This window comes from Ciconia boyciana, chromosome 8 (assembly GCF_034638445.1).
Source record: "Ciconia boyciana chromosome 8, ASM3463844v1, whole genome shotgun sequence".
Lineage (NCBI taxonomy): Eukaryota > Metazoa > Chordata > Aves > Ciconiiformes > Ciconiidae > Ciconia > Ciconia boyciana.
Genome location: NC_132941.1, coordinates 34950197 through 34976677, shown reverse-complemented (window position 1 = coordinate 34976677; position 26481 = coordinate 34950197). Strand labels below are relative to the sequence as shown.

Genomic DNA, 26481 nt, shown 5'->3' with positions numbered 1-26481 from the left:
GAGCTTTTCAAAAGTATCTGGAGTTTGAGAGAAGAACACTTTTTCAATACAAGATCAAGAGCTAGCTTGACAGGAGATACCAAAGAGTGGACTGAACTTCGTTTTCTTTCTGAGATGACTCAGTGCCATCAACCAGAATCAGAAAGCGAATTCATGATGGCCAAGCTTCAGAAGGTCTGCAGCTGGTGAAATCACACCATGGTCCCTTTCTCACATGACCACAGAGTGGGTCAGGCTATGAAAAGTTCAGTTGCTAGAACTGCAGATACATACAGGTTTCTTCAATATGTAGTGAGAAGTCAAAAGCATTCAGCTCAGACAATATCTAAGGAATCCAGTAATAAATTGCAAAGAAGAGCAGATATTTTGGCATAGCCAGCCAATTGTAGCGTTGCCAGTTAATTGTGTAAGTGCAGAGCTCTCACGTAGAACAACGGGAAAAGACGTAGTTTTCCAGCTGCACAGTCCTCTCTTGCTCTCCCTCCCCAGTAAAATTCTCAGAGCATCACTGCAGGGAGGTATTTGGTTATTACACTGCAAAGCGCAGGAGAAGAACCTGTATAAAATCAACATGAATCTGTATTTGTTGTTAGATCCAACTTTTCAATTATTTCTTGCTTACAAAACAGTCTGATGACTTCACTATTGCATAGATAGCAAGTAGTTCTGCTCTCAAAAGCTAGTAATTTCCCACCAAAAAGCATTTGGAAGCTTTGAAAAGAATCTGTTCTCCATGTGAAATGGATTTGTTTCCATTTTACCCACACATAATGAGTAATGGCAGGGGGAATTTGTTCAGTTTTGTCCAGAAGTGGCTACTCTTGCACTACCTGACTTTCAGTATTTAACAGCAGTGTTCAGAGCATCCTTGGAGTCCAGCACCCACTGTTTCTCACTGGGCAGCAATTTTGTTTGGTTTTAAAACTACAGAAGAAAAATGAGGAGCTTGTTTGTCTTCCAAATAGGTAACTCGGTGGCAAGGAACTCATGCCAGTCACTTGTGACATCTGTTTTGGACTTTATATTTGGATTGGTCTAACTTTTATGATTACTTATCAGTTTTAATTTTATGCTTAGAGGCCTGCTTGTTCATATCAACTGGTAATTTACAACACCCCTGGGAAGTGCCTGATTCAGCAGTATCTTAGGTACTCACAATTTATTCAACCTTTAGAAGAATTGTGTTGCTGCCTGTACATCTTTTGCTATAGCAACACTGCCATCTGATTCAACAGCATTGCTACGTTATAGCATGTTGTTCATATCTTAAAGCCTTGAAAAGTGACAAAACTGCAGATGGACAGGGTGGAGGTTACCTGCCTGCTTTACAAGAGGAAAGCCTGTGAGATCCTAGAAGAAAATAGCTCCAATTTATTTTCAACACTGTTTTCACTGCACTTTGATTTTGTGTTAGGGAAATGAAATGCAAAAATTTGTGGACAGAGTAATACTTGCCTGCACTTTATAGAGAAACCATCAGAGGATAATATTCTTGTTCATATTGTTTTCATCACTCTTATGATTGCTTCATTTAATACTACATCTTTTCCAGTGCCTGTGTTGCTGCAGTGTGCCCCACTAATAACATCAGCATGTTGCAGTCACTGCTCCTTCAAAGACTAGTATTAATTGAAGCAATTTATTCTACCAGAGCTGAAGATGGCCTATTTATACTTTTACATAATGAATATTAACAGGTTACATTTATCTTGTCATGCCCTATCAGCTCCTTTTCCTGCTTCATGTAGATTTGCTGCCCTGTACACGCTTTGCTCAGCCTCGGCACAGTAGGACATAGGTGTTTCTCTGTGTTACCTAAGAGATCAGAGATGCTCACCAGCTATCACAATATGGAAAGAGAAGCAATCCTGAATTGGTATCATTGCTCCTTCATTGACTTGCTGGCAAAATAATGTCTCCTTCTGCCAATTAATGGAGCAATATCTTATTTCAGCAAAAAGGTAATATTCATAATTTATGTTCTTCAATATACTATTATGTGATGTATATGCAATATAAAATATAAAGTATATGGTGCTGATCCATTCCCAAGGGGTATGAGAAGTCTTATAGTGTGTCAATAAAAGCTGTAGGGTTACAGAAAACTATTACTTCAATTCTGCATGAAACTCCCCAGTCACAGTACTGCAGAAAGCTACTGTATACACAAATGCATGTACAAGAATATCTTAGCTTCCTTAATATTAGTAGTGTAAGGCATAATGTGTCTAATCTTCATTTATGTCATAGAGCTCTACTATATGTAAAATAGTTGGCTTTTAATAATGTGGCCATTACACTTAATTGAATGGAGCTTTGGCTAATGAAAAACATAAAGGAAACCACTTCCTCTCACATCAAAATATTTGATATTCTCTGCAATGAAGAACCATAAAAATAGTGGAGCAAGATACTGCTGAGTTATGCTAGGTAAGGTCAAAATTGTTGATTGCAGTGAACAGCACAATTTGTAGAGCAAGAGCTGAATAAATACTTTTACACAGGCTTCTAGAGAATGAAGAATATTAATGCTGAAATACCTCTACCAAAGCTTCTGTTTGTAGTCCTCTGACCTCCTAAACTACCCCCACAGTTCTGGGTTAGGTGTTGTAGTTTTCCCCTCTAGATTTTCCCTATCTATTATGTAGAAATTATTGTAAATGACCTTGAGAAAGAGACTGTACATCCTAGACTCTAATTACTCTCTGGATGATAGTGGTTTAATACTGTAATTGATCTTACATGGTAAAAACATGTTTCTGATACTAATTTGCATTTTGTTTTAATGTAATTTTTATCACTTTTCATTGGGTTGGAGCCCTTTGAATTATTTTGAAATTTTTTTTCCAATTTGTATAAATTTTCTGCTTGTTATTATGCAACTTCTTGCTGAAGTACATTTTGTTTGCACAATTGGAGATTTGTTTTCTTAAATCTTAAATAAGAATTTCATGGGACTATCCATGTGATAGTGACTCAGTTAATGCTACTCTTCTCTCTTAATTGTAAGCCAGTTCCCTTACATGGTTTGAAGGGCATTATGCTACTTCAAGGACAGTCTTCATGTGGCATCTTATTCCTAGGCATTTGCCGTTTATCTTGCTGGGCTTCTCAGAAGACCAGTGGTGTATATCTGTTTCCTTAGATATGTCAGTTCAGGTCAATTGCTCTTTCCTACTCAAATCCCTCCTTCAGTGTTCTTGAACTTTCTTTATTTTCTATTCTAGGTCTATGCTCAATTAATTTTGTATAAGTGTAACTCTCAGGATTCAATGGTATTACTTATGTTTGCAAAGCTAAAGCACAATTGTAAGTGGTTGTAGGCTGGGACCTTAAATTGCCCCTGTGCACTTTCTGCATAGTTTCTCCCTGGCTGAGTTCTAGGAATGGCTTCATTTCAGCAGTGGGGAATGGATTTTTCTATTAGAGATGAAAATATTTGAGGTTCTCAAGTATTCAGGTATTATGCCATTCGTCATAAAGACTAAACCAATACCTTTGACCTTTGTGAATGATAATACGCCCCCCTACTAGCCTTAAAGATGGCGATTAATCCACTAACCTGAGATGTGGCAAACTGATGAGATTCCAGGCTGTCCTGGTTTTGGCTGGGATAGAGTTAATTTTCTTCCTAGTAGCTAATACAGTGCTGTGTTTTGGATCTAGGATGAGAATAATGTTGATAACAGACTGATGTTTTAGTTGTTGCTAAGTAATATTTACGCTAGTCAAGGACTTTTCAGCTTCCCAGGCTCTGCTGGGTGCACAAGAAGCTGGGAGGGGGCACAGCCAGGACAGCCGACCCAAACTGCCCAAAGGGCTATTCCATACCACATGACGTTGTGCTCAGTATTGAAACTGGGGGGAGTTGGGAGGGTAGCGATTGCTGCTCGGGGACTGGCTGGGTGTCAGTTGGCAGGTGGTGAGGGGTTGCATCACTTTGGGGTGGTTTTTTTTGTTTTTTCCCTGTGTTTTGTTCTTCTCTCCCTCTATCTTGTTATTTTCCTTTTCATTACCATTATTATTAATAATAATAATATTATTATTATATTTCAATTATTATTATTATTATTATTGTTATATTTCAATTATTAAACTGTTCTTATCTCAGCCCACGAGTTTTGTCACTTGTGCTTTTCCGATTCTCTCCCCCATCCCCCTGGGAGGGTGGAGGGTGAGCGGGCAGCTGCATGGTGCTTAGTTGCCGACTGGGGTTAAAACATGACACAGGCTAAACCTTGCACTCTGGGACTTGAATCAAGTTGTTCCACATTGGAGAAAAGTATCCTAATCACCTTTGGCTGGGAGCCAGCAGTATGTGAAACACCAGTTCAGTTCTGGTATCTCTGGTGAACTCAGGAACCACTGGGCTGTCAGGCTGTTCTTTGATTTCCTTCATATATGCACTTACTCATATCCTGTATGTGCCAAACCTTTCCTGTGAAAAAATTTTTTGTTTAGAAATATCCAGACAAGCTCTGCCCTTCTATCTATTTCTCATTTCACAGTCTGCATTGAGAATGAATAAATGTTTCTAGGAAGTGGTTTGTATTTCATGTGAAAGGGTCTCTGTAGATTATTAGAAGTTAGCAGCAGTAGTTCTGTTGTCCTACATCTAGTTTTGTTTCTAATTTTCCCATTTCCTAGACATCATTATCTTAGATATTCACAATTGCATGTTTTAGTCTTCTTGTACAAACTGACTCCTCCACCCCAGTAGCAGTTGTCCTGTTCTCCCTTGATTTTCTTTCAGCATGCCTAAATTTTGTTCAGACAGATGCTAAACACAGTATTAAGACTGTATAGTCTTCTCAGCTGTGTTGTGACTGCTCTCTGTGCAGCCTACACCATGAGACCTGTGAAGTCCAAAATCACACTGGTACTTTTGCAGCCATACTGTTTTACAAGCTCATCACCTATTTGCACCGCACTTTCACCCTGCACAATTTTTTAACATTAATTTCTGTGTTTGTTTCTTCAATTGAAGTATCTCTAGTTCTCAGTTTTCCTTTTCATAAGCGTTTGCTTCTAATTATGCAAGATGCATATTATTATTTCATGTCTGGGTTCTTACCACTCCCATTTATTTTTGTCACTGTTCTAGTCTGACATATTTTCAGCACTTCCCAGTTTTGAGATATCTTTGTATCTTAGACATTTTAATTTTAGTAATTTGCTATTTCCTGTTCCAAATCATTAAAAAAGCTATTAAGTAAATAAGATCTTAATATTGACTTGCTCTAAGCTACCTCAAAACTTCTCTCCTCATCTTGATACCTCATTCTTCGTTGTTGCTTAGAAGATAGTCTATAAATTATGTGATATTGTCCTTATTCAGGAAACAAATTCAAATTGTCCTAGGTGAGGTTTCACAAGACCCTGTATGAAACAAAACTAAAATTCAGATACAAGAATATTGTCATCCTTGTTTCAGTTACCTATTAATTCTTCAGTACTATTGAAAAAGCAGTCAAGTTTGTCCAGAATGGCTTGTTCTTTATAAGGTTTTGTTGCCTAATGCTCACCTTCCTTTGATTCTCTAGAGATATTTTATTATCATTTATATAGCACCATAAATTTGCAAAACACTGAAATTAGAATAAGCTGCATTCTTCTCCCTGAAGATCTCACATTCTTAAAGGCCCATTAAAGCAGCAACAGTCACATAAATGTGCTTCACTGACCTGCACAGAAATCCAGGGTCCTGTTGGACAAACAACAGTGGCATAGCAGCCACAGAGGACTTCTCCATTTTTTCTTACTTTATATTGGCTAGTCGTTGCCTTTAAAGGGCTGTTTGCTGAAGTATCGGGAATGGGAGAGAGCAGCTTTCCATGATCTCCCTGCCCTTCTCTGAACTTTTACCGTGCAGATGCAATCCTTGTGTGGCCCTGTAATGGCAAACTGAGCATTTTGAGCATTGAACAGGATGTGATAAAATTTTGACACAAAAGACTGAGAGTTTCTCTACCACTTAAGTCTTGGTTCACAATCCTCCGCTTCATAGTTTTAACATGTTTTGGAGTTCTCAGTGGCTCTGTGGCTATGGGTGCATAGGTATTCCAAACCCACTGTGGATGTTCGGAAGCAAGCTACATCTTTAATACAAACAAATGCAGAATATCAGAATAGAATAAACATCTGGACATAGATGACTTGCAGGTATTTCACTGCAAAAAAGGTTGAGTTATGCTGGACCCCAGACTATAGCTTAAATCAATTCAGCTGGTGAACTTGTCCAGTATCTTATCCCTAATAATGACTATAAGCTTATGCTTCGGAGTAGAAATGTTAGAATATTCCTAACAATTATGTAGCTGTTATAGGAATAAATTGTATCAGTGTTTGGAGTTGCTTCCAAGTATGAGAACTGATACTTTTCTATTTTCCTAATCCTGTTTTATGTAACTATGAATTATACAAATACTCAGTCCAAAACATTTTTTAAATTTTTCTTAATTATGGTCCCATATTTCAAATGACAATATTTTGGTACCTTCAAGGCAACTCCAGGCATAAAAAGGGAAATGCTGTTTCAGGGAATCCTGTCAGTTCCTTAAGAATGACACATAATCCAGTCTGTGAATCCTACTAATACCTTGCTGTGAATGATATTGTGAATGACAGCAAATTCCCTAGATTACTGATATACTGCATTTAAAAAAGACTCCTGGGCTTAAATGTAGATATTTGCTTTATTTACTATTTAAATGGAGTTCCTTTTATTCCTTAGAACTGCAACATGGGAGTGTCCAGTTTTCTCCATTTATTTAATGGGCCACTGCCTTATTTCATATGTCTCCTGTAAACATTCATTTTCTTGTTTACATTTTGTTTGTTTGGGGTTTTTTTGATTCTCATGTTTACTTAAAATCTGCTTTTATAATGTTAAATGTTTCAGTAAGTGTTCAGACATCTCGCAAGACTGGCGAGGGGAATCAGAGGCCCCAACATGCAAAATATGCATATATGGTACAAGGACATCATATTTGATATACACTATGTTGACTTCAAGTTTAAGAAACAAGTTGTCATCGAAGTGAAATCCATTTCAGTTCAACTTTAATGTAAAAGCATTATCAGATTGTGAGTGTCATAGATTAATATATTTAACTCCATGCACAGAACATCTTTCATATTCAGAGAAAATGTGCTCTGGATTGATACAGGTGTCCCTGTCTCATGGCATGAGAACTGCCCACCTCACACTCTCTCTTCCATTTCTTGTCCGTTAGAAGTTCTTCAGGTTTCAAGGCAGGGGTTCTCAAATTTAATTTGTTTGGATAGTGTAACCTTAGCTCCAAAGGACTTACCAGACAAAAGTTTTCAGGTTTTAGTAAGATGCATGGTCTGGATTGATTACAGCCCTTTCAAACATTACTACACATCTGCTGAAAATTATCTTGTTTTATTTCTTATGGGAATCCCATTTTCCCTGAAAAGTAGATCATGTTTAGGATGGCATCATACTTAAAATGGTGTTAGACAGCAGTGACATGCATTATTTGGACAGGAACTGTTGTATCATAAACTATAATAATGTAGATGATCTTATTCACTGTTGTGATATAAACATTAAATATTCACTTTTTATGCTAATGTCAGATTTCAGCTGTATTTACTAGTAGTTTGGGATTCTTTTCATCTCCATTTGTTTGGGCCTGAGACAGATATTTGCCATAGTCCAGCAGTGTGAGCATTCACAGCAGAGTTAGGAAAACTAAATTCAAGTTCCTGAGTCAAGGAATAAGTAATTATTGTGTAGTAGAGCGGCATGAACATGCAGACCTTGCCAACAAACAGATGTGTAACAAATAACTGAGTTTATCATCAGTTTCATCTCCTAAAGGAAGTGGCACGCAGGCTCTCAATCTAATTGATCAAGTTCACAGGAGGCAGTAAATCTTGCAAATCAGTGGTTAATGCATGCAGCCTTGATTTATTTGAGCAGAAGGATTGTCTGCCTCATTGTGCTGATGAGGGTCTTCACACTTCTGTGGAGTTGTTTCTGATATTCTCTGGTGTGAGTTTACCACAACATCTCAATATGATTTCCCCTGGGGAACTAATTGCTCAAGTAAGTGTTGGGCATCCAGCAGCTGTATCATAAACAGAGTCATGAAACTCCTTTGTAGAATTTGGCTTCTAATTTATCGATGGGAACTCAGGAACCCCAAAGTTACATTGACATCAAGTTTTCTTTGGAGATCCTGACAGATGTCGGTACCTTTCAGGACAAAGTCCTGAACATCAGGTTCATGAGATATATTTTGGATGACATCCTTTATCATTTTACATTCCCCGATTGTCTAGCCATGTAATTGTTTTACTTATGTGTTGAGTGTGTCTGTTTGGAGCTATACATTGCTTGTGGAGGTTGAAAACAATGTTAATATTGTGACTTTCTCTCCCCAAGCTTTTCCTTGCAGTTCTGGTTGAAAATGCAGTAAATATTGATAAAGGTCAGAAGCACATCTTGAGTCAGAATTTTCCAACAAATTACCTTTTTGTCGGTATTCCACCATTGTTTTCTCTGGTTTCTCTTTCTTGGATGATTGAACTTCTGGTGTATGGCTAGAACTATAGGATCCCCAGCAATATGGCTATTTCAGAAAGAGAAGCTAGGAAGAAGGTTTAAGTTGAAAAGCTTTAATAAAGTAGCTGTTTTCAAAACTTGAACTCCCATAAACCAGTAACTTGAGAATCAAAAAAACCCCATCCAGACTGCCATTAAATATATGTTCCAGAGACCATTGATTTTTGAAATACACCCTACAAGTGCTGATTCTGCAAGCAGTTGTTTGTTATAATCAGATCTAAAAGCCCTTTATCTCCTATCAGCTGATGGCTGTGCTATAACCTTTGGCTTCAGACTTCTGGTAGGAACATGGTACATATTTCTACAAAGAATGGAACTCTAACAGCCTTATCAAATAACAGCAGTACTCATTGTGTTTAACAGTGCTGGAAATTAGTTTCTCGGGCACTGATCTTGACAGGTCAGCTGTCACAAATTGGTAGATGTATCTGTAAATACATCGGCCCTATAAAAAAAATTCTGTCTGCAAGAAGTGGAAGTTAAAATTGGCACACTTCTGAACAAATGAAATGTTCTGAAGCACAAGGATGCACGGAAAAAAACTCTTCTGGAAAAGGTTTTCCTCATGTTCCATTTATCAACTTTATCTGCATAGTTTGTGCCTCCATAGAGAACACTATGGAGTTCTGTGCTGAAGTGAAATATGCTCCTCCTCCTTGCACCTACCCCTACTGTGTAGAAGAGGGATCCTCCTCTATCTCCTTTTGAATGAAAGGAATAAATTTATGGTTTTGCACTGGCATGTTTCCAGCTCCTTTTAGGAATTCTTAGTGTTAACACAGAATGCAAAATGTAGGGTATTTGAAAAGTCTAAGGCCTTGATATAGAATTGGATAGAGTTTTTGAAAGGAAAAGGAGTGGGAGAAGGAATTGAAATGTCAGTCCACCAGTGATGAAGTAATAAATGAATGTGTTACATTTCCTATTTTTTAATAAATATTTAATCATCATCTGTAGATTGTGCAAATAATTTTGGCCAAAACCTTCCATGTATCTTTATCGTATACTTACTGCATAGGACATCTGAAGAAGGCTTAGACAGTAAACTTTCTTACAGATTTGAGACACAATATATACCACATGCACCTATACTGGTCTTTGAAGTCTGTTGAACCATATTGATTTATGTCAGCTGACAAATTGGTCAATTTTGTTTGACAATAGCAAAAGCTAAGAACCATCTGGACATATTTAAGAGCAAGCATCTACATTCGAATTTAAAAGATACCATGGCTATAGGCATCTACCTGTATTGCTGCAGACACCTTTATGTGCAGAAGCTCATCTGTCACTCCAAACTGGCATCACAGAAGGAGAGTTCTCAATCTGAGATATTTAGCTTTCAGGAGTGTCATTAGAAAGCTGAATATTATTCAGTCATTCTCCTCCTCCATCCTCATGGTCAGCTGGATAAAAGGTGTAGCTTAATTTGTTCCTCTCCTGTGTCTCAGCTTTGAAGATTTAGTTACTATAGAATAATTTGCATCAGTTGTGATAGTTATGATGGCTGAATATTCACTGAATGTCCTGTTCTTTTCTAGTTCCCTGTTTATTAGTTTAGTGCAACTACAACAACAAAAAACTATACAGATCTCTCCCATCACATTTTATTTGTTGGTTTGATTTTTGAGGCTTTAGGATAAAACTGAAGTCATAGAAATAAATCATGTAGGACATCTAGCCATAGGCATTTTCAGTGAAATAAGTTCTTTCCAAGAAGGTTTTGACTTGTTACATGAAAATTAGCTTCTGACAGGAAGAGGCCACATTTCACAGATCTTGGACTATGCTTAATTTCTACAGGGCATGCCTTCAGCTAACAACACTGCTTCCACATATGTGAGCATAGTATTGGTGTGTAAGAGTACAGCTGAAAAAAAAGAAGGAAATAGTTTTTACTTGATACTATTTATGACTCTTCTGAACAAAATGACACCATGGATTCTGTTTGAAGGCAAAAGGAGTGTCTGGCTGCTGCTGCTGCTGCTGAAGAGCATATTTAGTTTGAGTAATCCAAAGGTCACTTAAGATTGACTTTTCTATTGAACCTGTTCTATTGAATTTTACTGCATTTCTTTTCAGAAAATGCAATAAAATCGATTTTTAAAGCGATACATTTAATTGAAAAATAAAATATTTAGATGTAATATTCCAGGGAGATATCCTGAAAACATGCATCCCAGGTACATCTAACAGATGCATGAAGTACTGGTAGATATGAGATGTTTGATCACCAGGAGCCTGGGAACTTGAGGGGCTGTCATTGTTTTACTGATGAGGTAGAAATAGGGCAAGAAGAGAGAAAATGGGACTTAAGATAGGATCTGAAGAAAGTCCAAGAGAGAAGAGGAGGCAGTTTGACACCATAGAATCTGTGTCAAGAATTTATGACCATCAGTGAACAAGAACATTATGCAGCAGGAAAAAAGGTTGGTCTTTGATAAGCAGTAGGGAATGATTTGAAAAGTAGGAGGGCATCTGAGCAGAGAGGGAAATGTGGGATAGTGAGACCACAGACAATCCTGAGGACTGTCAGGCAATATAAACTTACTGGAGAGAAATGTCATATCAGAGTGATCTTAGTGAAATAATATGACACATACCACAGATAATAGGGCAGTTATGTTACAGGCATTGATGAAAACACATTCAGGCAAGGTACTTGTTTATGTCTGTCCTCTGAATCTCACTAATTCTGATTCTGCATTAAAAACACACATATCTCTCTTATCCTTGCTATATCAGTTCTGGATTTGGTCAAGCTGCTGTTAAACGTTTATGTAAATACTGAAAGATTTCTGCCTAACAGTCCTTCAGACTCACTGTACTTTCTGTTCTAGTTGGCAACGTGGGACTCTGAGAAAGGACTGAACGGTAGTCTACAAGAACGACGTCTGGGCAATGACTTACAAGGACTGACACTCAAAGTGGTGACTGTCTTGGTATGATCCTATTTGAGTTCAGGAAACAAACGCTCAAAATAAAAAGAATCTGACTGAGTATTTTGGGCACTTCCTTCAGTATTTTTCCCTATCATTTTCAGTTCTGATTTTTGGATGATAAGTTACATAAGCAAGGAAGATAGATTATGGCCTTTTATTACTTTATGTGAAGCTATGCACTGTCAGAGATACCGAGCATTTGTTTGTTTGCTTATGCTGTTTTTCTGTGTTGTAATTCCTACTGGGCATGGAACCAGCATAGGGCCTGAGTGCACAGGGGTGCGTTCCAGATACCGTACTCTAAACTCGTATATGCAGTTTCCAGCGTTTCATGGATTTTAAGATCAGATGGGCCAATTATGATAATCTAATCTTGGCTCTTGTACACTGCAGGCTGTAAAATTTAATCAAGTGTTTCCTCCATCAAGCTTATAAATTCCCATTGAGATAAACTATATCTTTTAGAAAGGCGTAGTCTTTCCCAAAAAATCATTATGCTTTTGGGACTACTGCCTGCTAGTATCCAGAGTGGTAGCAGAGCTCCTGTCAGCTAAGTGCTAAATAGGGGCAAATTAGGGCTTGAATGCATTCCTGCCTAAAATACTGTAGTTTGTAGCTTGCAGAATGTGGTGTCTTTTTGTGATTTTTATTTCTCTTTTTCTGAATCATGGTATAAATGGGAAGTACTACATAAGATCATTAAGGTAATCCCCCCAGCCCCCAGTTTTCTTTCCTCTGTCTGGCGACAAGCAAGGTTATGCTGTAGCTTATGTGGGAGGTGAGCAGATCCCTTCCATGAGAATGTCAGTACCAGGTTGCAAAGGCGGCCAACTGCGATGGCTGTGCCACCGGCAGCCCCGGTGTTCCCCCACAGGAAAGCCCATGCCTGACAGAGGACATACCACACAATGCTGCGTTTCCTTGGTCCTGAAACATACTTTAATATAAAATACTCTAGAAATCAGTAACCATGAAGGTTATTCTTTGAATTTTCAAAATTTTAAATATTCACAAAATGCAACATTTTTAGCTCTTGTTTCAGTATGTCTCCTGGATAAAAGATTAATCATTGTCTGTAAAATGGGGCTTTCTAGATCTGATATGCTCTGAGATAGATGGACAGTAGTAGTGTTCCTATCTAGGACTCACATGCTTAACTTAGAATCTAAGGTAGGTATCTGTGCCCTCTTTATAGTCAGTGAGAAGAGGCAGGTACTTCAGAGAGCAATTCATCCTGTGGACACCAGGAAGCTGCTAGAGGGGGCTGAATTGTCCTCTGGAGTCTCTACCTCTTCTCATGACCTGTGCAAACCCCAATGTCACGGACAGGACTCGGGTGCTGCAGCACTGGTGCCTGGTTGGGGTGCCTCATAGTATCCTGCCTGGCCTACAGTTTTTGCCTCAGAAGGTTATGAGTGTCTCAAAATCTGTGCCAAGTTGTCCAGAATAACTCAGGAAACATCCTTTTGCCAAGAGAAGCAAACTAAAAAACTTGTTTTAAGTGTAAGTTAAGATATATTTTTGTTCTCAGGAAGAACCTTTTGTGATGGTGGCAGAGAACATACTTGGGCAACCAAAACGATATAAAGGATTTTCCATTGATGTCCTGGATGCACTTGCCAAGAATCTGGGCTTCAAGTATGAGATATATCAAGCTCCTGATGGGAAATATGGACAGCAGCTTCAAAACAGCTCCTGGAATGGCATGATTGGAGAACTCATTAACAAGGTACACAGAGAAGAAGCTGCATTAACAAAAAAAAAAGACTCTTCAGAGTAGGGTGTCAAAGTTTTGTAAGGCGGTTGTTTAAATTCTCCCCTTCCTTCATTCCAAATTACAAGAGAATGAATTAGGATGAAAGCACCAGTGCAGAACACTTCTGAGCTATGGGTGGTTTGAGTGTGGTGTATACTGTGCAATTTAAGACCCTGTACACAGGATAGGAACTACAGAGTCTGTTGTTCTATTTACTCCCAATTGTTCTCAACATAAATTGTATCAGTCTAAATTTGTGTGTTTACATAGTTGTAAGAATAAGAAGAGAGGACATGTAGGTGTGTGAATGAATGAATGACTATAGAAAATAGAGAAAAAATAATGTATTCTTAAAATATTAATTACTATTATTTTAATTTTTGTCATTATGTCTTTGCTACTTTTTTGTAGGCATGACTTTATTTGGGTCACTTTGTGGCAATGTGTTTGATAATGATCAACTGTTTGACTCCAAAACAGGAAAAGTCTCCCTAGTAATATACCATAAAGAAGTGTTTTGAAGGACCAGAATTTAAACTGACCTCAAGATTATTCGTTCATTTGAAACAGAGAGGACTAAATTTATTTTCTTAATTACAGTCTTGCAAATCAGGACTAAGTTAATTGAACTCCATTGAAGTAAATTGGGAAAGTCCATAGCTTAGAATCTCCTGGAGAATGAAATTAGAGTGTATTTTGTTCATGTTCTCACTATCCTGACATGGGACAAATGTTAATCAAGAAGGAGAATCAAAGGAATTAATATTCCATGTTGCTGCCCTTTGTAGTAAAGGTTACTCTTCTGCAGTGGAGTTATTACTGCAAGTGAAAGCTTTGTCATTATCTAGTAAGCAGCCCAATATCTGGTAAGTAGATGTTTAGGAAGAAATAGAAGCAATTAAAGCAATAGCAAACGTGTACATGATAATAGGATATTCTTGGTTGGTGCTAGGAAATTTAAAGAATTTTTTACTTATTTTGCATTGACATAAGCTGTTTGAATTTCATTGATTTGAAAATGTGGTAAGAAATCCTGTTAAATTTGTTTGGAAATTGCTTTCTTTGAAGCAATGAAGTATATATTATGGTATTTTTTAAATGGTATTTCTGCTACTAGCTTTTCCACTGACTCCAAAGGATTTCAAAGCAGACCTCCCTCACCTAACATTTGCTTTACTTTCCCAACAAAATGTAGAGTTAGGAAAAAAAAAGTACGTTCTATTTTTTGAAGAGAACAGGTTTTATTAAGGTGGAAAAATATTCAAAATATAATTGCAGCTCTTTAACAGCTTTGGGAATCTTCTTTATTAACTCCTGTTTTATCTTTCATTGAGTTTGTATAATCTTTAAGGACCCTCTATGTGTAAAACCTACCTGCTTTAAATGTTGAGGTCAAAGCAGTTTCAGGAGCTAAGTTGCCTTTAGTGCATTATTCCAGTTACTAGTTTTTGCAATCACTTTTTTCATTGTAAAAAACAAACAAAATCTTCCCCCCAGTTGTCATATGAAATCCCTTCATGAATATGGGCAGTTGGCAGCTCTGCAGGGAGAACAACAAACATTAGTTCTTTGCACCTTGCCATCAAATACACAAGCTAAATAAATGTTGTTTCTTTCTTATTGCTTGCAGTGCACCATGTTAATATGGTTTGGAGTTTTAGGCATCCTTCAGAAAACAAGAGAGGGATAAAGGTTAAATAAATTGCACTCATTTCAGAGAGGAGTCAGGGTGACGCTTTTTGTTCCTAGAATACTTTGACAGGTTACGTTTCACTATTTTGCTTTAGACCAGTGCAATTAATTAGTGTTCAAATGATGAAACTTATTCTGGTTTTATTTTTAGATAATTTATTTTAATTTGTTGAAACGTATTAAATTATAGATAGAAATTGATGGAGTCACTTGGTTCTTAAAAAGCTTCTCCTTAAGTCTTACGCTGGCAGAATTCATGGTGAAAGGAAGGGGTCTGATCTGTTGCATTTGTCTCGCAGAGAGCAGACCTAGCCATCTCAGCCATCACTATAACACCAGAACGAGAGAGTGTTGTGGACTTCAGCAAGCGGTATATGGACTATTCCGTGGGGATCTTAATCAAAAAGCCCGAAGAAAAAATCAACATCTTCTCTCTCTTTGCTCCTTTCGACTTTGCGGTGTGGGCTTGCATTGCTGCAGCCATCCCTATAGTTGGTGTCTTGATATTTGTCTTGAACCGCATCCAGGCAGTCAGGGCACAGAATGCTTCCCAGCCGAGCCCTTCTGCTTCCTCCACCCTCCACAGTGCCATCTGGGTCGTGTACGGCGCCTTTGTTCAGCAAGGTACTTACTCGCTTATAAATACCACTGATGGATGTTCAGAAATGTTCTGCCTTGGGTGAAGCAGGTCAGGACATGTTAGTCTTGGACAGAACGGTCTAAAGATGAAAGAGAAGGCTTGTACAGGGAGGTAATACATTTTATTAGCCCAGCTGATGAAAAGTGGGAAGAGGTAGGTAAGTTTGGGTTCTGCTTTTCTGTCTCTCAGTAAGTCAAAAAAACCCACTCCATGCAGCCTTTTCCACTTTGGGAAAATTATCGCGTGATAAATAAACTACAGAGCTGCTTGGTGCGGAATTACAACACTTCCCCAACTCTGAAACTGGCACCTTTTCTAATTGTTTAAATTCAATTTTAGAAATTTATGTAGTTTTGAACTAATGTGAGACAGTTTATCTTTTGGTTCTTTGAACTGAATAGGAAAGTGATTTGTAGTCATGTAACTAACTTTACACTCAGTAATCGCTAGGCATAGGACTAATCCTATTGAATTCAGTAGGATTGCTACCATTAACAAAGTTACTTTTGTAAATAATTGTTTGCAAAATCTGCCCACACAGTTTTTGTTCCATATCTATAATGTTAGTACTATTCTTGGAAGGCAGGTTTTGTTGAATGCTAACATATGGGTATGTTGTTAAATTTTTCTACATTTTTTTCATTGTGATTGCAAGCTTATAAAGCTTCAGCTGGAAAATCCTTACTATTGCTATGAAACTTGGTCCCTCATCTTATTAAGGTGTCATCCCTGATGGGTTTAAGTACAGTAAGATATAATCACCACAAACATACGCTGAAGTGACTAGCACCAGCTGTATGGCAACGTTTGGTCTCCAACAATGTTCAAGCATAACTGTGCTTGAAGCCTGCTAGAAAGAAATCTTCACGTTGTTTGAAATGTTGTAAAGAGTAACAAGTAATAACACTAATGCTTCAGTCTTTGCAGATTTAAATACAGCACATATAGTACACCAACCATTGGACAGTTTTGTGGGTTTTTTCTAAATCTAAAATGGTCATTGAAAACAAAATATTACTACATTCTGAACCCTGATGATTTAATTCCTGCATATTAGTCATGTTTCACCATTAAACTTTCTTTATTTAGAATATTTTTCATGTTCTGTAGATTTGATCCTCAATAATTCCCAAGGGAAATATTTTGAAAGATTATTTTCTAGAACATTATCCAGGGCAAGATGTTGACTGGAGAAAATGTAAATTGTCAGTCTTAACGGAAGCAGTGCTTTTCTCAAAGTGAAAGGGCGGTCTGGAGGGGAGGCAAAAATGCAGAAGGGTAGCTCCAACAAAGTTTAACGTAGCAGGGAACACAGAGGGTAATCGTAAATGGAAGCTGCTGAGAGACCCTCATTTTCTCTGTTTGTTTGTAGGGGGCGAATCTACTGTCAATTCTGTGGCTATGCGAATTGTAATGGGAAGCTGGTGGCTCTTCACCCTTATCGTGTGCTCTTCCTACACAGCAAACTTAGCAGCATTTCTCACAGTATCAAGAATGGATAATCCTATAAGGTAAGAGCCTCTTCTTAACATGAAGCTGGAAACCTGGATTTCACAGAAAGGTATTATCCATTTGAGCGCTCATTCTTGCAAGAAGGAGATAACTCTCTAATAAAATACTCTGCCTATTTGCAGTGGCTGATTTCTCTTCTCAACCCCTCTTCTCCTTCGCTCCTACAACCCCCAAGCAGTTTTGACAGGTGCATGGAGGGGACAATGGCACTTTAATTGTGTATTTTTCCAGAAGAGATTGTCTTTCATGTTTATATGTATTTTGCTTAAGTAGAGCTCTCACTGCTTCATCTGTCTTTATTTTTTTGCTGAACATCAGAGAGAACTGTCACCTCTAGGGAACTATATAACATTTCACTTCTCACCTTCAATGTGTAATTTTATGTTCTCAACATTTTGATATACACTGCTTTTTATACTAGTATTTGCATGTAAGGTAATATAGGTGGTCTTTTAAAATATAAATGGCCAAAATATAAATGGCCGGATTCAGTGGCATTATTTGCAGAAAAATCTTCTTCTCAAGGAGGAAAAGATAACCGAACCTGACTCCAGGATAATAGATGTAATATAGCAGTTGTGTTATTAAATTTATATGCAATTCTCTACAGTTGTGTTGGCAATATTGTGATGATAAATTACAGCTTCTGTAACAAACCAAATTTATATTGCACCTTTGACTTCTTTCCCCTGACGTTTGCCTACTAATCCATACCCAATGAGAATATTTTCAATACACCAGACCTCTAAGCAGCTCCAGAGAGCTGCCGGTTGTTTGGTGGCAATTTGTGTGTGTGTGTGTATGTGTGTAATTTGTTTTGCTTGAGAAAAGTTAAAGTCTAAAGAATGTTTTCATTTTTTCTCTCAAAACACGGACAAAATTTCCAACTTCACACTGTCATGGAGTACTGGGAGGGCCATTGATCTTCCCTGGTCAGTGTCGACAGGATGAGAGCCTGGAATCTCATGTTTGGTCTGGTGGTGATGGAGTGGAGAGGTGGCCAGAGGACAGGCAGTGTGACATAGGCGCTCCTCCTAGGAAATGCTGAGCCAAGGATTTTAGGTGCTAGAGAGTGACAGAGTTACTCTATTGGTCTCATTTAGGGTTGCACTGGGAAAACTGGGACTGTAATCTTATGCTCGGCTCCTGAAAGTGAGGCTGGCACTTAAAAAAAGTTGCTTTTGCCTCCTTGTGGTATCAGAAGGACATAAAAAAATGCGTTTCTCATAAACATGAGTTTAACAGTACTTCCAATTTTTAACTTGTCATTGTGTACTTGTAGGTAATGTAATGCTTTGTATGGATATAGTGTAGTAGTAATAATAATAATAATAATAATAATAATAGTAATAGTAATAGTAATAATAATAATACCAGCCCAAAACCATTAAAAGTTTTGGTTTAAAATTAATTTTCTGTTAGTTCGGCCAAAATAAGTGGGTTTTAACAGTAATAGAAATAAGAACTGCAAGTAATTTCTGGAAATAACATGAGAAACTAAACAGAACAAAACTACCACACAGAGTATCTGTGAGGCCTGGCTGTAATGGGAATAAGGTTAAGCTCAATGAATAAATTGCTCTTGAAACCAAAGACAGAAATAGTTATCCAGAAAGCTTGAATAATGGTCTTCTAAAAAATTCTGAAAGTTCCAGTTCCTTCACAGCAGAAGAAATTGTCTGTTTGGTCTACTGAGCACCTCCCAAAACTCAGCAAAGTTCAGAGGAGGACAGAAGTCGGGGTGAAATGCAGTGAGGAATCTGCAAAAAGAGACAGGTTTAAGAGCAGAACTATGAATTATTAGAGGAGGCCTTTGAGGCTGAGCTATTACAACATTTACAAGGGGGTTTGATTCCCCTTCTTATTAAAATGAAAGGACATTGCTAAGAATCTTGAGGGAAGGGGAGAAGATTTTGGGGTAAAGGAGCTGCTTGGCATTGTTTTGGGACTCCAGAGCCCAGGCACCCTTCTACTGTTAGAGATGGCAGCTGAAGCTTTATAATTAAATAGCTTTCTATATCTAACAGTAGCTGCCACTTTTCAGGTTCCCGATATCACATCCCCTTGTACAAAGTGAGGATACAGAAGGAAGAAAGCACTCTACTGTGATCTGCAAACACCAGCAGAGTAATTCAGGTGCCAAACCAGAAATGTCTAAAGTAATTTAAGTTGCCATGAGTTTCACTGCCTGTGCTCCAGCTACTTGCCTGTAAGGGCAGAGGTCTCTATTAGGTGTTGTCAGCCACAATGTGGATTATTCATATTGCCTGGGGTATCTAAAGTGGTCCTGAATGCTTTGGCTTAGGCACCCAAATCATTCCCCAAATAATCTGAAATGGCAGCTGTCAGAAAACTCTTTGATTTGATCACTGGTTGGCATAACTGAGCCAGTTAAGGGACTTGCTTGTCTTGGCTTGTCTATGGCTTTTTTACAAAGTTTGCAGAACTTTGTAAAGTCTCCCCTGAGATCCTGCTACTCTGAAAGAGAGAGAGAGATCTGGACTAAACCCTCTCATCAAAAACTGCTAGTGGCTTAGGGGAGAGGGGATGGGGTAAAGAAATACGTTCTCCAGAAACTGTTGAGCCTTCATCCATTTCTAAGCTATGATGAAGGTATTTTCATGTCCCCACTCTTTAGGAGAAACATCTTATAAAATGTTGTGTCAGATTTAGAACAAATATTTTTCCTGAGAAAGTAAATTGCTGCCTTACATGAATGCATTGTGGCCTAGTGTCTCAGCTCCCAGTACTACTTAGCTTCAGTATCATATGATGTGGAGTGACTATTTTTGCCTTTCTAAATTTGCCACTCAGCTTGCCTGCATTATATCTTTCATGGACCCAGAAAGGAATACTTACTTAAAATCCATTTTCTCCCCCCAAAGAGGCACAATGAGTCATAGCTGAAAATTTGCTCACCAGCTGAGAACTACCAAATCCATCTGTGTATACTTCCATTGTTAAGAAACCAACCCCCCATCCTCTCAGTAAATGTGTGCTGTTATCTCTCCCTTCATAGGAAAGTCCTCTGGTGTTCTGTACTGCTGCTGCTACGTTGCCAGCAGGAGAGACAATAGTATTATGGTGCTGCAGTAGCTGCAACATAGTTAAGATTTTCATTACAAGACTGATTTTCTTCCCAAGCGCCCTCCAAAATGCCTAATAAAAGTTGTTTCAGCATCAAAATTGGCATGTGTGGTCTGTGACTAGCAAAATAGGAGTATGTCTGATTGAATAACTGGGTGTCAATCAACCCAGTGATCCTTACCTCCACAATTTCACTGCAAAACAAGTGTGTCACAGAAATCATAAATGATATTTATTAGAAGGGGTTTGGCGAGACATTCACTGAAGCAAAGTTGAACTGTTGGAAGGCAGATTTTTAGAATTAGCATGTCAGATGAAAGCCTGCTGATGAGGGAATATTTTTTTTTTAAATCTGGTATTGGTAAAACTCACAAGGCTTTTCCACCCTGCCATGAGTTTCAGGGACTGCCTGTGGCTCACAGGAAGGTGAAATACCTGGAGTAGGAGGCACGGCAGAAAGCAGCTTTGATATGCTGCCTGTATTTCTGTATTTCCTGACAGAGACTTCCTAAATCCCAAAGGGGTTCCCAAGTGCTGTGCTGTCCAGGTGCCCAGATCCCATGTAAGAAACGTGCCTATCTTGGAAAGAACAAAAAAATCTTCTCCTTGGATTCTCCCAAACCCTCAAGGGCTTCATCACAAGCATGATAATGGGAAGAGGCACTGGTTTTCTGGTCTGGCACAGCTGCACATGCTGCCTTGCTCCTCTCATGTCCCATGTGCCCATCACTCGTCCCGCTGTGACAGGGCAGCGGGGAGGGTCAGAACGTGGAGTTTGAGACCCAAATCAAAACCTCTGGCCCTTCAGGAGATCAAGGACAGCAGAAAATAGTGTGAACCTTCCCCAGCTGTCCTCCACTTTCCAGTTGCTAGCAGTTGTTACTTCTGCAGCCCTTTGCTCTTTTAATACTGCTTCTCTGAGCCCTCTGTCCAAATTGCCTCTTGTGCTCTTCTCATCTTCTCTCTGCCCCAACCTCACAACAAGTGAACAAAGGCAATGTAGTGGTTACCTCAGGATTTCTGTGTTCGTGGAGATTCACTGGTGGCGTAGCGAACCATCAAGCAGATTTCCTGACCGCCCATGGGCAGAGGAGTGAGATGTTACCTTTTCCAAAAGAGAAGGCATTTTTTGCAAATATGCTGGTGGCAACCACTTTGGAGCTCAGGCTAGGAGGCGGTGATCCATGTTCTAACTTTGTAAATGAGCAATTCTTAATTTTTGTTTTTAAATAGAAATCTAGGTAATGTTTAGAGCCTGTGCTAATCCTTGACAAACTTGTTTAAACCCAAATGATTTGCATTTATTATTCTAATATTTGCCTTCAGAACTGTATGCAGCTGAGAAGTCTTCTAATGGGTCAGTCTGCCAAGTAAGGGCTGAATTACTACATGACAGTTTGTTCTTTCTTTTGTCTTATTACATTTTCAAACAGCCCTTGGATCTGCTGTCTGACCTTCCATTTGTAATTATGAGTTTAATTAGCAGTGACTTAACTTCCAGTTTCATTTCTTGTTAACCAGCAGACCACATGCAGTTCAGTAGCTGCACAGATATTCTGAAGCTCAGGTTTAGGAGAGCTTGTCTGACAAGAGGTTAAGAACCATGGAGGAAAAATAGGACATAAAAAAGTAGTCTATTTGAAAATTCAAGAGAGTTTAAAGTTAAGATTTTATCAAATTGATCCTTAATGTTTGCATGTGCTATGGATGTTTTGAAAGGCATCTGTATATATGCATTCATGGACTGCATACAAATGCATGTTATATCTGCTTTTAAGTTCACAGCTGTTGTTTCATGATTTGGGATTTCCTTATTTGCATTTTAATTCCCAAATTTTATGTGTTTTGGTGACAGCTGAAGATTTACTGCAGCTTAGTTGGGGTGATAGTCTGGCACTTGGAAGACTTGGGTGCAAATTCTTTTTCTACCACAAGCTTTGTTTGATCTTGGCAAGCTTAGCCTCCTCTCTGTCTCAGTTCCCTTTCTGTACAACAGAGTAACAATTTTTTCATATCTTATATGGCACGTTGTCAGTTTAGCTGCTTTAAAGATGATGGCCAGAAATGACCATATTATAATAGCTCTGCAGGTATCAAAAAAGATAGATTTTCTGGGTTGCATACAAAACAGAAAGAATCTAAAAATATTTTAAAAGAAAATGAGGAAAGTATTTTGAAGAAGCCAGCTAAAGGGAAATGAAAAAAGGTTTCATCTGCTGTAGTTAAGTGGATTTGATAGGGTCGGTAGCAAGAACCTCACAGGAATCCCTCTGTGTTTGCAGTGATTTTGCCTTGAAATTCCTTGTGTTCGAAAACAGCCTTTCTGTTGTTAATATCATACATGGCTTTCTAAATATTTCATTGGATTTTCTTTTGTTATGCTTAATTTTGTTATGTCCAATTTGTACTATGTTTTGCAGTATCTGTGCAGCACCTCAAGCACGTTGGCAGGAGGCATGTATGAATGAGCATGATAAAAAATAATTATCGTTATTATTATTTAAGGCCTGTGAGCAAAAGCTTCAATCATTAAATATCTAGATTAAGTTCATCCATAAAAATGAAGCCTAAAAAAGAGTGTAAGAAAGATGCAAGTGAACGAGCAAGAACAAAAATGCAAAACTTTTTTTCTTTTCAGAACATTCTCTGTTTAGACAACATGGCAGAAATGTCATGGGAAATGCTCTGCAAGCTTTGCTCAGGGCAGCAGTGCTCAAGGGCAGAGCTTGCCAGCCATTTGCCTTCAGGCACTGTTCAGGACAAGACACTGTGTTGTTGCCAGTGCTAGAACCCCCATCGTCTATCTTTTCATTTCACTTTCATTGATGGTGTTGCCCAGTGGGTGCTTCTGGGAAACCCAGGGCTTCACAAAGTCTGGAGCCTTTTAAAAAGCTTTCTGAATGTTGGCATATGCCGTTCAACCGCAGTTTAAAATGGATCCTAATTACTCCTGTAATTGAGCAAGCAGGCAAGCATATAAGTGCAAATATTTCCCAAGGACATTTTTCTGGGAAAAATAAGAATGCACAGCTGAAAATCAAGCTTGCATTCCATCTTGCATTCCACTTGCCATTATAAAAATGTGGCATATATTGGAGATCAATGGAAAACCAAGAGATTTGTGATTCCACGCCTTCTTCAACTCTACTTTTACCACACCTATATTATAGCATCTCTTCATTTGTTCTTGTTACTGGGAAATTCTGTGACTTAAGTGGGTTGAGACATTAACATTCAGATGCGCGTATAGTTTAGAGAAGAAAATGATTTTGATAGATATGACGTTATCAAAATCTACCATCTGTGCAGGTAATAAAATGATTTTTTATTATTTTTTTCTTTTGCTTTGGAAGGGTGAAAATCTAGCAAGAGCAGCAAACCTCATGACAGCCCATCAAAATGTACATGGATTGGATCAAATCTGAGATTTTATATGTAGTCTCCTCTTCTCAGCTCAGGTTGAGTCACCTTTTAAGTCAGATTTTCTCATGTTAATATAGGTTATTCACTGGCTGTCCGTAGACTAGAGTAGCTGTATGCTTTCTGCATACATTAAATCTCATTGGCCCCTGACTTCAACCTTCTTTGTTGTAGTATGTGGTTTCTTTTTATTACAAGGATAGTACCTATGGCTTATTTGTTGGGGTTTATTTTCTATTTGACTCCTAAGGGATAAACAATACAAAATTCAGTAACAGAAGATTTTTGCCCTATAGGATATTTCTATTGTTTTTTCGGTAAAGAAGCTGATTTAATGTCTTATATGAACCAGTCATGAAATTTAATATAACAGGATATTAAAAAGGCAAAATAATGATTACTACAGCAATTCAAACGGAGATGGCCCTAAAGCTTCAGACATCTCCTAACTGTAAAGACTACCTCAGCCCACCATTTTTTAAGGACAAATACAGGAGTAAGAAGAAAAAATTCATGGTGAATTCTGTTTTGGAAATGGATTTTGGGTGTGGCACAACCATTAAAGCAGGCTGGCCAGTGTGCTCGAGTATTTGAGTTTCACTTCTGTAAAAGCACTAATATTTTTTTCCACTATATCAGATAGATATTTATTTAACCTACAATGCAAAATTACCTAACTGCTTTTTGCATGTTAATATACTGTTCCATGTGTTTGCCTGCTGGCCATGTTTGCTATGCTTTTGGACAGACAGATACTGTTACATGCCCTTATGGTATATATCTTTGTCAGAAAAGTATTTAAACAAAGACCCTCAAAGTGGGAAGCCAGGTAGAACCTAAAAAAAAATAAAAAATCTTCATGACACTTCCTAGTGAAACAACTGCCTGGAAAAACAAAACAAAACAAAACACCTGTAAAATTACTTGTATTTTATACTATTTATCTGTGCTGGTCAGAGTAATTAGTGTAACAGTGGGGCCTATTATAAAAGCCCTGAAGGTTGTTCTATTATGGGGTAATATAGTGCATGTTTCTGCATAGGTTTCCAAATCATCTGGAGTCGGAAGGTCTCTCTGAAAGCAACCCTGCAGCCAGAACAAGCAAATAAATTGCATTTGCAAAATTACCAATAATTAGTAAGCACCTTATCACAGTAAGTTACTTCCTGTGAAACAATGAGATGAAGTTGAAAGTAGGCGTACCTACTTGTAAGAAGGGAAAACTGTACCTGTTTGCTTACTTGCTGTCAGCTCAGACAGGACATGTATGAGCTTTCAACTTGGTTAATCTGTTGCATGTTTTGGAAAACATTTAATTTGTTTGTGTAAAAAAAAAAAAATTCTTCTCATCTTGCACAATTCCTTACCAACATCTGCATGTGAGCAGCGGTTCTGTCATTCTCGTACCATGGTTGTTCAGCACCAGAATTTCCCACCCTCCTGGCAGCAAAAGTAATTTTCCCACCTTCTGTTCGTTGCCATATATTCAATGTCAGCAGGATGACTGTGAGTATAAGCAACATGCACTACATTGTTTATTTCTTTAGATTATTTTGGATGGAGGGAGGAGAGGGGAAAGAAAGGACGTTTCCGGCAGGAGCAGAGGAAGAACGCTTGCCCAGTCATCCTCCTGGAATAGTGGTTGGTTGGTTAACACTGACCAGTGTCATCATGCTATGGCCAGTCCTCTGCTCCACTTAGATGATCTGTCTTTCACATTGCAAGGTTTGAATTAATAGCCTGCAATAAAAATTAAGTAATGATCATATCTCCTATAGCCTAAAAGTTCAGTGCATACAATCAATTAGAAAGCTGATCTCTCAGAGCAAAGTTCAGCAGCCATTCTTTCAGAGACTAAAGATTGAGCATGCCTATGCTGTAGCTTGTGAGGTTAAGAGTTTCAGTTTTGGTGAGCTCAGTGCACTGTCATCTGTTTCATGTTGTGCTGATGAAATCAGCCATAAATTAAGAAATCAAACTTTGCATGGGATAGCTGGGGTACAGGCACGTGTCGTCTTGCCAGCTCTGCTGTGGACACAGGAACTTCAGTCAAGGGATGATGCAAACAGCTTTGTGCAGTAACATCTTAAATCATATAAGCTAGATTGGTTGGTGTTGTGAGGAGGATTTATTTTTGATTCTCATTTTTTTTCCTCCCATGCATTTTTATGATGCCCATGCATTTGTAGTATCTATGCATATTTAGTCAAATTGTTGCACTACTCTTTTATAATCACTTAGAAAAAAATGCTTTGGGTTTTCTAGGTCCTGAAAGAGCTCTTGCTGACATTATAACAGCTTCTTATAATTTATTCTTATAGGTCTTCATGTTAAGATAGTTTGCATCTGTGTCTTTGATACAGTCTCTTTCAGGAATTGCGAGCCCCTCTGTAGTTGTTTATCCTTTAAATCAACTTTCCAAGAGACTTTATCCTCCAGTTCCTGAAGTCTGTTGAGGCCTGGTCTTTTGAAATTCATTATTTTTGTGCTGTTACTCTTGCTTTCCTCTCCCCTCCTCCCCCATATAGTGAGCTCCATCATCTTGCAAACACTTTTAATCTGGTTACTTTTATCTTTGACATTTTCATTCAAATCTAAAATAGCCATTCCCCTTATAAATGTCTCCATGATAGAATATCATTCTTTCTCACACCTTAAACTCTTCACACTTAAATGATATATAGGATGGTATTTCGTCTTCTGAAATAAACGTTGTTCCAATACATTCTAAAATGTTTATAGACTGTCTTGCAATGAGGTGGAAAACTCTAAACTTGCCATTTAAAGAAAAGGCTTTAAAGATTGAGTATCCTCATAAGGAGATTTAGGAACT

At 38.2% G+C, this 26481-nt stretch overlaps 1 protein-coding gene across 8 annotated transcripts in view; it reads left to right on the top strand.

Annotated features, from left to right (window-relative positions):
* The window catches only part of GRID1 (glutamate ionotropic receptor delta type subunit 1), a 558755-nt gene that overhangs the window by 491199 nt on the left and 41075 nt on the right, over nt 1-26481 (top strand). For all 8 annotated transcript variants that reach the window (XM_072870424.1, XM_072870426.1, XM_072870431.1 and 5 more), the window contains 4 exons: nt 11440-11541; nt 13073-13270; nt 15289-15613; nt 17002-17140. In XM_072870424.1, the coding sequence (XP_072726525.1) occupies nt 11440-11541; nt 13073-13270; nt 15289-15613; nt 17002-17140 (764 nt within the window). The remainder of the gene's footprint in view (nt 1-11439; nt 11542-13072; nt 13271-15288; nt 15614-17001; nt 17141-26481) is intronic.